Source organism: Zosterops lateralis (assembly GCF_965231275.1).
Source record: "Zosterops lateralis genome assembly, chromosome: 13".
In the NCBI taxonomy this organism is placed as follows: Eukaryota; Metazoa; Chordata; class Aves; order Passeriformes; family Zosteropidae; genus Zosterops; species Zosterops lateralis.
Window position 1 is genome coordinate 17,051,604 of NC_139773.1, and position 14,676 is coordinate 17,066,279.

General features: G+C 40.4%; 1 protein-coding gene across 10 annotated transcripts in view; it reads left to right on the forward strand.

Moving 5' to 3' along the window:
* The first annotated feature begins 5,269 nt into the window (after positions 1–5,269).
* The window catches only part of LRRC28 (leucine rich repeat containing 28), a 54,662-nt gene continuing 45,255 nt past the window's right edge, over positions 5,270–14,676 (forward strand). For 9 of the 10 annotated variants that reach the window (XR_014591058.1, XR_014591059.1, XR_014591060.1 and 6 more), the window contains exons 1-4: positions 5,270–5,324; positions 7,493–7,710; positions 11,363–11,403; positions 13,999–14,036. Coding sequence is in view for 2 of the 10 variants with exons in the window: in XM_083870902.1 (XP_083727028.1) it covers positions 7,528–7,710; positions 11,363–11,403; positions 13,999–14,036 (262 nt within the window). In the remaining 8 variants the exon portion in view is untranslated. Of the gene's footprint in view, positions 5,325–7,492; positions 7,711–11,362; positions 11,404–13,998; positions 14,037–14,676 lie in introns of those variants that run through there. The other variant, XM_083870903.1, reaches the window with a different exon arrangement.

Sequence of the window (14,676 nt, forward strand, 5' to 3'; positions counted from 1 at the left end):
AGGAAAAGCTTCAGAATAATTAATGCTTAATATTAAAACTACTGATTTCAGTTGAATTAATAACAACTTTTGGTCAAATTAGATCCAACGAATCATTAGAAATACTCAGGAATCTTTTGACAATTATTGTGAACTCAGCAGATCTGTCAGCTGGACTGAAAGGAAATGCAGTGAAGGTGAAAAGAAAGGAAACCTGGGGCAGCAGGAGGATGGAGAAATTACCACCACAGTGCTTCGATGGCAGCCGAGGGCGGTAGTAAAAAATAATATTATTGAGGACACATAAAAATAGACCAAAGAACATTTCATGGTATTTGTTGCCTGAAATGAATAACTGTCCATGTGCTGTCTAAATTTGCTATTTAAGTTTTACTACTTTATGGGTTTGAATGAAGAAAAATTTGAGATAATATTTTATGCGACTTTAACCTAATCAGTCAAATTTAAAGAGTTTCATAAAGCAAATTCCAAATAATAAACAAAATTTTATTCATTAATGCATTTGTGACATACAGCAATGTTGGCAAGTTGAAGAATAATATTTGGTTAATTGAAATTAATTTGAAAGCCATGATTATCTTGTCAACAAGAGGTAACACAAGATACCTCCACATCAGCCTCATGCTCCTTTCAGTCTTTAATGGACTGAAAAGCCATGGAGAGCTGGCTGGTTTGGTACCTTTGCAGTAATCCCATATTGAGATTTCCTGATGGAGCAGAGGCAGAAATGTTGATTCTGCCTATTGTTATATTTGCTTAACACATTAACAGAGGAATTTGGTTTCTGGGGCAGGCAGTGAGGCATTGTTCTTTTTCCAATTGAGATTAATTAGATCAGTGGGAATTTAGAATGAGCAGAAACTGCATGATCAGGAACGAAATCCACTGCTTGCTTATTCTGTACCAGGGTTATTCCATTCAAAATGCAGCCTGTCCAAATGACCAGTGCTTTCCATTACTTCTTAGGGAGCCTATTACACAACATAATCAATGTGATTACCAGGAAATTGCTCTCAAAAATTAGTTCAGCCCAAATTAGCAATAAACTGTTTTAAAAGCTTCCGTTTTGAGCAATGCTGATTTGAACCATAGCAGGCAGTGCAAATAATTTCCTTTGAAATTAGGTTTTTCATTAGCATTACTGTGCCATTGAAAAAGGAGTCAGTTCGAGTTTAACAAATACAATAACAAATAAACTGAAAATAAAAAGACTTGAGCCAAAGGTGGATGGTGTCTAAACATTAAATACTGGCATGCTGGCACTCGGCGTGCAGGAGCTCCATCTGCCTTCCCACTTTTGTACTGCTGCAGGAGCCAGAGTTAAAACATTTATGCAATCAAAGTTTGCAGTACTGTGATGAGTCACTGTAACTTTATTCCACTCCAATAAGAGAGCTTTGTCCCTAAACCAAAATTGCTAACTGGAAGTTACAAAAGACCTCCTAAGAAGAACAAGGACTTTCTGGAGAATGGATTCTTTCTCCATTAGCAAAGACCGAACATTTTACAGAATTTATTTCATTCTGATACGAGAGACAAATCAACAAACGATGCAAAATAAACCTCCTATGGAAAGAATAGATCCAAAATTCTTGACATTTATACCAACTGAATCTTGTAACATTATGTATATGAAATCTGGATTGACTGAAAACATCTTATGTAAGACAGCATAAAGTGAAAACAAGGGTAAGAAGAATCAAGATTTGAAAAGTACAAGAAAGGATGCAAACTGGAAATGTTCTGTTTGCTTCTTCAAGTCTTTGCAGAAGCTGATGATGACACGAGGCCCTTGGCTCTTGTTCAAAGGGAAATGGAAGTTATTAGTCCTCAGATGAGGGAGAAAACCATCCCTTGGTGTCTCTAAGAGCAGAAAAATGGAATTGCATAGTCAACTGCATAAGAGCTTTCAAAATCTCAGGCAATGTTCATTCCAAGAGCTTTCAAAATCCCAGGCAATGTTAATTTTCTAAGGATAAGCAGAAGACAGTAGGACAGCACAAATCATTCAGCCCCTGTACTGGAACCCTGCCATGAAAAGGAGAGCTCTGCTATTTTCCCAGACCACTCCAAATGTCCCAAGCATGTGTTAAGCAGATTCTTCTCCAGTCTGAGTATGGAAAAGATGTTCACTGGCTGTGAGACCTGGCAGATGCACCAGGCAGTCCACTGGGTCACTGCTGCTGCACACACCTGTGCTAACACTTGTACAAACTTGTAAAGAAAACTGAAACTCCATCTGTTGATCACTGGATTTCAATCTGTGCCTAGAAGATTCCTCCAGCCCACAGGACCTCTCTGGACCAAGCACAGCTGCATGAGCTCAGTGTTTACTGAGGATTTTGCCTCACCATAATTCCCAGAACATGGTGATGTCCAAGAAAGCCTATTTTGTACAGCTACTTGACACACTGAAGAGCAGAGAATAAAAATACTTGGTAATTACCCGACCTTAAAGGAGAAACACTCTCTTGCTGTCATGCATCAATCACACTGAATTTTCCTGCTGCTAAAAACTGACCTTTAATTGCCAAGTGAGTATTTTTATCACATTCCAAATTTACAAAGTCTAATTTAACGCACATGATTCAATATAAGTGGTATCCACAGCACTGGGTGGAAACGACTCATGCAGGGTTATTAGGGAGGCGGAACCTCACAGTGTTCAGGACTCAGATTCAGAAGTTCACTGAGATACTTTGGATCTTGCAGGTCTGTGGCATTGAGAGCTAGGAACTTGTCATAAAAACCTCAATAAAAATGATTTCTTTGTGTTTCACTTGGCAAAACAAAAGAAAATGTTTCCATAAAGTTTTACTATGCGAAGACATTTCCAGTTGCATCTCCCCACAGCTGTCAGCCTCAATTAGTTACCTTGTGTAATAAATCTGGTACAGCATAATCTCTTTTTATTCACACTATCTTCATCTGACTTGTGTGATTTTGGCAACCACAAGGGATCACCAGTGATCCCTTGCCCATTTGCTCCAGCTACTGGATTTGTTCCAGTAAACCACTGAATGATGGTGGATCTTCACATCACTGACAACTGCAAACTACTTGAATAGATCTACTTTAAACTGCATTTCAAAGCAAGTTTCATTAGTTTCTTCATGTAGGCACAGATAAACTCAGCCATCCTTCTTAGCAAGATGGAAAAGTCAAGCCCTCTGTGCTCTCAGAAGAACAAAAAAAAAAAAAAATTAAATTAGGGTAAAGAAACAGTAAAATTTACTTAGCAGAGAGATCGCACTAGTCTGACGTGTTAGATGAGAATGACTTGACACCCATGAGGCAAATGCTCTCCTCACCAGATCAGATTCCAATATCCCTGCTCTGCTCATCATTTTTAGCCTTGTGACTACACCAGCAAGACTGGACACCTGTGCTGTGCAGGATCAGAGCTCCAGGGATCAGCTTTCAGATCTGAGAGCAGCACCTTTCAGAGATCACCATGGCACTGCCAGAGGGGGAAAAACAGAATGAATAAGTGTGAGGATTCAGGCTACACAAAACAACAGAGAGAGAATCCTGAGTGACCTGTCACAGGGAGAGATGTAAGAAAAAGTGATGTATGTTGGTGTGAGCAGAAAAGAACAGACAGAATTTGCTCCCAACAATACCAGAGTGCAGTAATCTTATCTCCTATCCATTACTCTCTCAAAAAATCTCCAACGAAAAAAACCCAAACCATTACAACATATGTGTAAATAAACACATTAAGCATCCTGGCTCTGATTTTCTCCCAGGAAAAAAACCTTCATCTTTCCTTTTCTATTTCAGTAGAAGACAGTGTTTCTGTCCTGATCAATGACTCAATATCCTGGAGAAGTACATTTGACACACTGAATTCTTTCTGAGGAACATGCTGCTAAAAGTCCTCATATTCAGCTTGTCCTTCAGTCTGAAATAAGCTTAATTTATAATTTCTCAGCTATTTATAGTTCAAGACCAAAGTGACATTAAAAAGTGTGATGTATTTGCTGTTTTTAAAACCATGGTGGTCTACAAGGAGGCCACTTTGTAACGTAGATTTTAAAAAAATAGACAAGTGCTCTCAACCACAGTGTACAGAATGATATGATAAATATGGAGGATGGTGAATTTTGAAGGGTAAATTATTTCAACAAAACCCAATCTATTTTTTCCTGGAAAAAAAAAATAATCCAAAAAGACTGCAATTGCAAAGTAAGATGGAGCAAGTGGAGTTGTCACAATCAATTATTGCCTTTCAAGTGCAGGGAAATGACAAATGAGCCATTAAGGGCTCCTATTCTTTATTTAGAACTGAAAAAGAGAGAAATGAGTCTGCGAGGGAAAAGATCTTAAGCTTTTCTGCATGTTGATTTATTTCAAGTGAAAGTTATGTGAATTTATAAAATAAAATCTTCTGCAAAGTGTTTATCTCGGTAACCCCGCAGACCTGCTGTGTGAATCTTGCTAGGACCAGTTTATATTAATTAGTCTGTGGAAACTAGAAAGAGGATTTCTGCTGCTGAGATTCTTTTTTATTTTTAGCCAGGTGTAGAGGTGATCTTCAGCAAAAAGCAACTTTTTAATACCTGTTGACGTTAAATATCCTGAGAATGAGGGAATTTGCTGTCAGCAGAGAACTGACAAGACACAAACAAGCCTTTATGTCTCATCCTAGTGTGTGTGAATACACATAAAATCAAAACATTCCACATGGCAACTATTGTGGGTAAAGACGGTCCTGATGAGCAGGTTGTGGGGCAGGCAGGACCCCCTGAGCTGTTAACACAGAAATAAAAGGCGGCGGCAGTTGCACCAAAGGTAGAGGGTGGTCCCTGACCACAACTTTTATGAGCAAATGATATTCTTCTTTATCAGCGATTAAGCAGAGATGACTTGTTAGCACCGGGGGCTGTGTGAACACGCGGGGAGGGAAGTGGAGCCCACATATTCACTCATGGAGCCGCACCGGGAGCGACCTGGAACACCTGAACACCGGGAGAAACCGGGACATGGGGGAACACCCGAAAACACCGGGAACACCGGGAACACCGGCAGAAACCGGGACACGGGAGAACATCCGAACACCGGGAACGCCCGCGGCCCCTCAGCCCACAGCGAGGGGCGGGCGTGTCGCTGAGGGGCGGGCACGGCTCTGAGGGGCGGCGCGCTCCCATTGGCTGACGGAGGGAGGCGGGAAAAACGGAGCACTGTGATTGGCTGCGGCCCGCGGCGGGGCGGGGCGGTGTCTCGCGAGAGCCGCGCGGCGGCCGCGGTCTCGCGCGGCCCGGCCCGTCCCGCCCCCGGGTCCCTGGGCCGGCGGCGGCGCCGCTCCCGCTGCGGCGGCCCCGGTGAGTGGCGGTGACCCGGCCGGGCCGAGGGGGGACGGGACAGGGACAGGGCGATCGGGTCCTGACGGTGGGAGGTTGTTTCCGGTGCTCTGCTCCTGCTGTCTGCTGGCCGGACCGCGCGGGCACGGCGCCTCTCCGTGAGGGGGTACGCGCTATGGCCGGGCCCGATCCCCGCTGTCTCTCCCGTTCCCGTCTTGTGCTCCCGTTTATCCTTCTTTCCCCCGTGTTCCCCTTGCCCGGGGCCCCTCTCTCCCTCTTCTTTCCCCACTTCCCATCTCTCTTCCCCCCCATTCACCCCCTTTTCCCTCCTCGCCCCTCCCTGAAGGACCTGGCCCCTCACAGGTCACTGGGTGCTATCAGCCCTCATCATTATTTTATTTATTCCCCTTAAAGACCATGGTTGTGGCTGTTCCCTTTAGGTAAGGCTGCGCCTCATCCATGGAAAAAGATAATTGAGAGAGGAAAAAGTTTGGCTGGTGGTGGAAGGGGGTAGGAGGAGGTTCCTTTGAAGTAAGAGCCAAAGTAGGTTTGTGACTGGACTTTGCATCTGTGGCGTTGCATGTCTGTGTGTCCGTGTGTGCCATGGCTAAACATGCAGGTCTGTGGAGTTCTGCAACTCTGTGAAGAGAAGCCCACAAGTGCAGGACACCTGAAAAACATCTCTGGACAAACTGGAAGGCTGTTGGATATTTATGCATATATTTTGTCATTTCTCAGCTTCTGATTAAAAAAAAAATCAGGGAAAGATGAGCTTTCCATTACCTTGTCTTATATTGTGGAGGTTAATAATAAATATTCAGACTGTGCTCATTAAAAATGTTAATGCTTTTCCAGGAATGATTTTAATGCTGATCACAGAAGTAGAGATGGGAATTGCAATGGCTTCATTCCCTTGATCATCTAGACGAAGAGAACTTTAATGTCAGGAGTTGGCACCCTGTTCCCTAAAACAGCTAATGAAGACAATGGTTAAAAACCTCCTTAAAACCCCACAAATGTGTGTTACTCCAGAAGGACACTGCTAAGAGCTGTTATCTACAAATTAAAGGAAATATGGTTGAGTTGTCAGTCTTCAGCTGGAGTTTTGTGTACCATGCCTGTCTTCAGATGGGATTTATGATTCAGGACCTTCACTTCCAATATCTGTTATGATTAGAAACCTCCTTCATTGGAGGATTGAACTGAAATATAAAGTATTATTGGTGGGACAGAGTTCTGAATCTTTGCCTTTTGTTAATGACAATAATAATGTGTATATAATTAATTTATATACACAAGTCTGTACCCAAATGGTAACTTTAATGAATAGCTTGGGTTTATTATGTTTTTTATGGAATAATTGTCTAAATCTGGACAGCATAACTTGAATTTTGGCTATATGTGAAAAACAAGCTGAATGAAGTCACGTTTCAAATACAAGTTAATTTTTAATTTGTCTTCCTGCTTTTTGTTTTCTGGTTTTGAAATTGTCAGTTAAAGCTTGACACTTTGTTCTTTCTGGTTTTATTTTTAGCTGAAAACCTGCTGTCTTATCTAACCCTTTATAAATTTTCTCACTGCAAGTTTCAAGTGTCTCATATGCTGGTGTATGATTTTAAAATGGCTTTACTGGCTCTCTGTCCCAATTATCTCTTCCAACTGGTAAATTATTCCAGTAGTTTTATATGGGAAAGCACTTCAAACTTTCATTGCCTTTTGTCTTACTGCCTTAAAAGATAATGGTGTTTTCTAATCATCTGAGACTAAAAATCCTCCACTAATTGTGTGTTTTTCTTATCTGTGGGTTCTTTTTTTAGCACCTGTGACAGGATAGATGTGGGACATCAGTCATGGTTAATAGAAGCTGCTTTTCTTTTTCCTTCTTGTGGTGGCATTTGTGACAAAATAATCCAAAAGGTCCATTGAACATGGAGGAAACTAAAAGTGTTTAATATATCCAAAGATTTTGTTGTTTCAGGTCCTATAGTGCACTAAAGCTTAATCCAGAAAATAGTCAAGGACTTGCTTCTAGCATAGCTTGTGGTGTGGATGTTCTGGGGACTTTGTGTATGAACTGGAACAAGTTTAGATAAATTATCAGATAATCTCTAATCAGGAGCTCTTCCTGCAAAAGAAGGCACAGCTACACCTTGGTAATACTGGGCTTTTTTCCTCTTTTTGTCTCCTAGAGATGGGCCTGCTCTCAGAAGATGTGATGCAGTAGATGTGGTGCTCAGTCATGGCATCAGAACTGTGTAAAACAATCTCTGAGGCAAAGCTGGAAAGGCACAAGAACCTGTTCCTAAATTACCGAAATCTCCATCACTTCCCTCTGGAGTTACTGAAGGATGAGGGGCTGCAGTACTTGGAAAGGCTTTACATGAAAAGAAATTCCCTGACCACATTGGTACGACTGTCTCTTTATTGCAATGTTTACTCTCTGTGTGTTTAGGGATTCTGATTTTTGAAACAGGAAAAACAAAAAAAGAGATGATATTATAGATAATCTTACCCTGAATGATGTCATCAGCTGTAAGATATGAGTATTTAAACTTGCATAGGTAATGTAGAGAATAATAAATGGAAGTTCATGACATTTTATGTTTACCCTTTTCAAGTTCTCAAGACCTTCTGGGGCTTTTCTTGTCAGGCTTGTTGTTCTGTTGGGGTTTTTTTTAACCTATACATTTTACTCACATCAGTGGTCACTTTCTCCGGTTGGGTGATGCTGTGCAGTCTATTCTACATGTCTTCATTAGGCTGAATTAACTTTCCCTTATTTCAAAGTCAATGTCAATCCCAGGGTCTAATTCCCAACTGTGTTAAGATGCCAGTAAAAACTTAATTCTATGGACTGCTGTTGATAGGAAAACAGTTAAGTGTCAGTTAATGTCACAGTTAATGGGGGATTTTCTTTTGGGATTTCTTCTTGTCTTGTTGTGTTGCCCTGAACTGGAGAAATTCTCACCCTGAGTGGATGTTGTGACCTCAAAATTCAGTGCAGGGCAGTTAAATAACTGAGATGTCCTGAGCTGGTAAAACTCTATAGGATAGAATCAGAACTTGCCAGTGTCAATGGGCTCTAGTATCCAAGTTTTCATTTTTAGTTGATTGGTTTGGATTTGTTGGTTGGGATTTTTTGCTGGGCTCTTCAATGGTATGAGAGGTAAAATAGTAGCAACAGTAGAGGAGCTGTAGGGCGTGACTACTTAAAATTTATCAAAATTGTACAGTTTTCAGGGTTTCCTAGAACAAGTCCAGTACTCCACTTTAAGGGCCAAAAGCTGAAAGAATTCTGAAGATTTTTTGCCTTTTCCTCATCTTGAATGAGTCACTTAAGTTGACATGTACTGTAGAGAATTATTTTAGCGCTCTGGTTTTGGGCAGTAATATAATAATGTGTAATAATTTAACAGGAAGATAGGATTCATGGTTACAAATCAAAAGTGCTATAAAATTAGCCAAAGGCTGTAAACAGCTCTGTCTTGACACTTCATGAAATTCAGTGATGATTTAATGCAGGAAGGTTCACAAACTTTGCACTGGTCAAAATCCGAAACAATCAGGAGGGTTTTGTATGAAAGTGTTAAGACCTGGATAAAGAAACTGAAACAAAAGTTAAAATGTAGGTCATACTTAGGCAAAATTGCTTTCCAACAGAGTGAAGCAGAGCATGATTAGATTCACAGCAATCAGGATAACTTGCTCATAATGTGCCTTGTTGGGATCTCATTCAAGTGCTCAGCACTATTGTTGGAACAAGGCAAACAAATTTGGGTGTCATTCACTGAGCATCTGTTCAGCAGAAGAGATGTTGGAAGTTGTAGTGGACCAAAATAGACCAAATCAGCAGCGTGTTACAAAAAAAGGCAGATGTCTTTTTGGAGCATGGAAAGTTTCACAATCTCCATTAAAAGCAGAAGGAAGTAATTATTGGATACTGTTAAAGCACGAGCTGGAGCAGAGAGTTTGATACTCATGAACAGCCTGGGTGAATTGGAGAGAACCTGGAGAGCAGCAGAGAGGAACCTGAGAGAAAAGGTTGAGAGATTGATGGAGAGGAAAAACCAGGAGGAACTGGGGGAAACAGAAATCACAGATATTTTTACAATGCAGAATTTAATAATGAGGTTTTTCGATGTCCACTGCTGGTAGGACAAGCAGTGCTCTCAATTTTAGTGAAGTCACAGTAAGTCAGGTACACTGGGGCAGTGCAGGAAGTGGAAATCTCATCTGAGAATAGCTGGAAACAGTTAAATTACTGAAGGAAGATGTGAATTCCTTAAACTTCTCTAATGCAAGGTGATGAGCAATAGCTCATCAATAAACACTTTAAATTGCATAAACATTATAGAAAACCATCAAAATGGAACCTGCACCATATTTCTCTAAAATCAGGTGGTACTTTTGTTCTACTGGTTCATTCCTTCAGAATTCTGAAAATAAATGACTAAATCAGCTTTTCTTCTTTACTCTTCTCAAATGACTCCTGTCCTTGACAGATGACTCCTCTGAAATGTCTGGGATAGCTGACAGAATTTACCTTGGCTAAGAATAATTTCATTTTTGTCTTCATTGGCAAGATGGAAGTGATGGAGTGCTGTGACATAATGAATGGATCAAGGAGCCATACAGCACACCTGTATCCCAGCATCAGATCTTCCCACTTCTCAGTTAATCTTTGATAACATGAACCTTCCAGTGTCCAATTTCCCCATCTATTAAAAGGAAATATTTGTTTGCCTTGTTACCTCTGTCAGAAGCAAGATCACAATACTACCTCAGGATATGTGATGCTGTCCTGTTCTGACAGGACAACAGTCTGTAGTTCAGGTTAACATCCTTACCACAATACGGGCTGTAGGAAGGCAGTGAATTTGGGGTTTTTTTCTGTTAAGGGTTGAATTTTTTGCTGTTTGAGCCGTTGTTCCCCGGGGCGGTGACGGCGCCGTGGGGGAGCGGCCGCCAGGGGGCAGCACCGCACCGCCACAGCGCGCGCCGCCGTGACGTCACCGCAGCGGGGGCTTCACCTCCCCCGGCAATTCCTGACCTGACCCGGCCATTGCGGCCCCGAGCTGAGAAATCCGGGTTTGGACCCAAATCTAGCATAGAACATATTTCCTACACGACAACATTACCTTTTTCAGGTCACCATATACTTCTGTCAACTCAAAGTTATATATTTTAGATAATACAGCTACTTAAGGTATCACACGTCATGTTTATTTTCACACGAAAATGTCTAGTTTTAACATGAATTTAATTATGTGGTCAGGCTGCTTTTAAAATGCTGTAATTTCTGCATATATCAGTATTGTAGCCCCTCTTTTCAGTTAAACAAAGCTATGTTAAAGCAGGTTTTTTTAAGCAATAAAACTGTCTTAACTTTGAATAATTTTTGAGTACAGTTTCCAACACGACATCTGAAACTTGTGAAGCCAATTTTGTGATATGTGTTCATGGTTATAAATGCCACCAAGGAAGAGAATTACAGCTAGGGATCAGTTGGCAGTTAGGAAATGATATGCATGTTAATATGTAAATATGAAAATCTAGTTTGATGGATTCAGCAGTTCTGGCTTGGTGGTAATTGATAAAGCTACACTAAGATTGTAGGTCATTTCCCAGTTTAGCAGCATTATAAAATACATTCTGGTTAGACATCTTGTGTAGTTCTTGTTCTGCTTTAAGTCTGTAAAGGCTGCAACTTCTTAGCAATCTCTTGCCTTCAACTAACTCATTTACTTGAATATATTTTCAAAAGGAGATGAGGTAATCCATCTTTTCAGTCTCAGAAATCTGACTCCCATTTTGCTGAGGACATGAGAATGTCACTTCTAGGCTGTAGCTCTGTTCAGTAGTGAACTTCTCACTCTGAATAAATCTGAGATTGCCCTGATGGATACCTGGGGGCAAACCAGGGTATTGTACAGATATTCCTTGTTGCCGTTTTTCCTCCTGACATGTTACAGTGTGGTGATTAAAATGACTTGGGTACACAATGTTTGTGTGTCTGGTTTTTGTTTCAAAACTTAAAAAAATCTCTAACTCTCTTTCAGCCAGAAAACCTTGCACAGAAGCTTCCAAACCTCGTGGAATTGTGAGTTTGTGTAGGAGTTTGAATATATTTTTATAATGCTTATCCGTCTCATCTTAAAATAATCTAGAATGTATTACTTGCACATAATTTATCTCTTAAGTGTGGAGGCCTTTCTTGGAGGGCAAGAAGGGGTAACTTTTTTGTTCTTGTGTTTCCTTAATTTGTTTGTTGTTGGGCTTTTTTTCTGAAGGAGGTGTATTAAATCCAATTTTATTTTTTTTAATTTCATGTTTATTTTACAAGAAGAACCTTTATACCAATGTCTCTGCTGCTAAGGGAAAAAAAAAAAAACAACTTATCCCATAAATCCTTTGTAGACTTGTCACACTGATAAACCCCTGGAACCTCCCAGTGCCGTGGCCAGAGGGTTGTGACAGAGGCAGAGTAACAGGTCACAGCCTCCAGCCCATCCCTGGGCTGCTCAATCCCACCCCACCTCCCGAGGGTTTTATGATCTCAGCCTTGCTGATTGTAGTAATCAGTTTTTGGAACCAAGTCACAGATTGTCAAATAGGAGCACAATGAGCATGTAGGGATAGTAACTGTGGAATGATGATTGCTGTAGGCAGAGCAGTTTATCCAGTCTTGTCTGAAAAATGGATGTCCCATAAACTGGATTATTTTGACAATTAATTTAATTAAGCCCCTGAGACAATGGTTTTTTCCTTCCCCTTTTCTTCTTAAAAAGTCACGATTCCTTTTTGTGGTAGGATTGGCAGTGGGGGGTTAAAAGGGACATCCTCTTCCCCTCTTTTAAGCCCCTTGTCTCAGTTTCAGATGAGTAACTGATGGATTGTGTTTGTTTAATGGGCAGCTCCACACGGGAGGTGTTTATCTGAGGAGTCACTGCCCTCAGCTGTCTGATCTTGTCATCCTCCTGTGGCCCTGGAGCCCCACCTTGCTGTGCCTGTGCCACAGTGTAACTGAACTGGTTTGTAGGTCACTGCAGTCTCTGACTCACTCAAGAGTGAATCCTATCTCATCCTGCCTCTGTCTTGACAGTGTTTGTGCTCTGAAGCAGTAAAATAAATATTTTTGTATTTGATATCATGATTTGCCACTGGGCATCAGGAAACCTCCATTTTATTTGATACTGCTTTTAGGACAACCTGTTTAAATTACAACTTAAAATAATTTTTTGCAAACACTGATTTATAGGAGTCAAACCTAATTATTTGGTGTTCAGCAAGCTCAGCTGTCCCACCATTATCCCACACATTCTGGTGGTCTAGACAGAGTTACAATGGGCCTGTGGCTTGTGTAGCTCTAATAGAGCAAATCAATTTCTGATGAGATAATAAGAGGTGTTTTGTTGTTGGGGAAGAGACCACAAAATACGGATTTATTTAAAGAATAATTTGTTAGTGTAGCTTTCAATTTTGAGAGACAAACTTTTTTTTTTTTAATTTTCCTAAAAGTTATATCCTTAGTGTGTTATCACTTGTATGCTTTTCTTGTTATATCATGCCCCTGATGCTGGGCTATGAGGTGTAGTTCCTCATAATACAAGGGGTTTTTTAGCTTAAGTGAAGTAGTTCACAAATATTTTCAGGAGCTGCAGCTGAAATGGGTAGGAGAATTCTCATCCTGTGTTTCTACAAATGTGCTATTCTCATGTTTGTTAACTTTTTGGCAAACTACAGTTTTTAAAGAGAAAGAGAAGGTTCAGGTGCCCTGAGCAGTTGAAATGTTCATGTCTTTTCCTGTGTTCTGTCTCCCTGAAAAGAGGCTCCCACTTTAGGAAATGCTCTTGGAATACAATAGGAAAAAAACCATGCCATCAAAATAATTCTATGTGTGCCTAAGCAATTGAACATTGAGTACTCAGTATTTCTTTACAGTTGGATATCAGTATTGGAAAAATTTGTTACTGTTATTTTCTACAAGATCCAATTGTTCTTTTGCAGCAATGATGATTGAAATCTGATATGTGTAAAACCTAAGATCAGTGTTTATATTACCAGAAGTACTGGAAGTGCTCCATCAGAGGGTGCTGAATATTCTTAGTGAGAGATCTGGCTACTCTCTGTAGCTGCATAAATAACCATGTAGTAAGGTTGGGTTTTTCTTTCAAAAAATGTACTTAAAGTTTGAAAAACCCACTTTCAGTGAATAGATCACACCTTCTTCACTGAAGGTGTGAGAGTTTATGTGCAGGGGAAGATGTTTGTAATTGTGTAACTGTGTGGGTGTGGGCTTTTTTTTCTTTCCTTGGCCAGCATTTAGTGTCAAATAACCTGGTGCTCAAATATGATTTATTCTGGTTATTCTCTCTGCTTATTCTTTTCCCTTTTTGTTTTCCTCCATATGACTTGCAAAACTAAAGCCCGTTATTATTGTAACTGTGAATGGTTTGTTTTACATAATTGTATGTAATTTTCTTTTATTTTTATGCTAATCATTTAATAATCCAAGTGAAACTTAAGTGCCTGTCCATTGCCAGTTTATACAGTTTCCACAGCTTTTGTGGTCATAGGGAGGAATGGCTTTGAGGGTGCTCTTTCAGTCTGAAACTGGATATTTTGCAAACTGATTATGTAGCAGAAGTCCTTGAGGGTAACAGGTGGTGTCCTCTGCTTTTTCTCCTCCCCCCAGGTACCTTCATTCAAATAACATAGTTGTTGTACCTGAAGGTAAGTAATCTACCAGCTCACGATAAGTGGCAGGAATCATAAAATATTCATTTTTCTTCTTTGAAGAGGCCTATTTTTCCTTTATTTTCCCATAAAACATTAAAGATTTTCATACAAAGTATACCAGTGTAGCTTTTAGTTGATAATGTCCTTGTTTATGCTATGTTAAGTTCTTTTAATGAATTCTCAAATGCACCTAAATGTTCTTTGCTCCAGTTCTAATTGCAGAAAGTGAAGAGGCTAAATGGCACTCATCTGCAGAAACTAAAAATCCAGAGTGTCTGCTGCTTTCAGGCAGTTACCACACTGAATACTCTGCTGGTTTAGATCATGACAGATTTGAAACCCAAAGGAGCAAGAACTTGTACTAGTTTCTTTTCCTTATCTTAATTGCAGAGTTATGCTCCCAACTTGAGGAATTTGTGTTCAATTTATGCTCTTTCTGAATATAAATTGGATAGAGTCGAAGGAAGAGAATGTAGAAAGTGGTTTCAGAGCAGAATTGTCTGAGGAGATTCTGGAGATGGGAGTGTTTGTACCTCAGTGTATTTGTTACCCCTGTCTCACTGCCAGCAGAACTGTTTGTTATCTGGAGCAGCATTTCCACAATTGATGTCACTGAGTTGTGAGACTGGCTTTA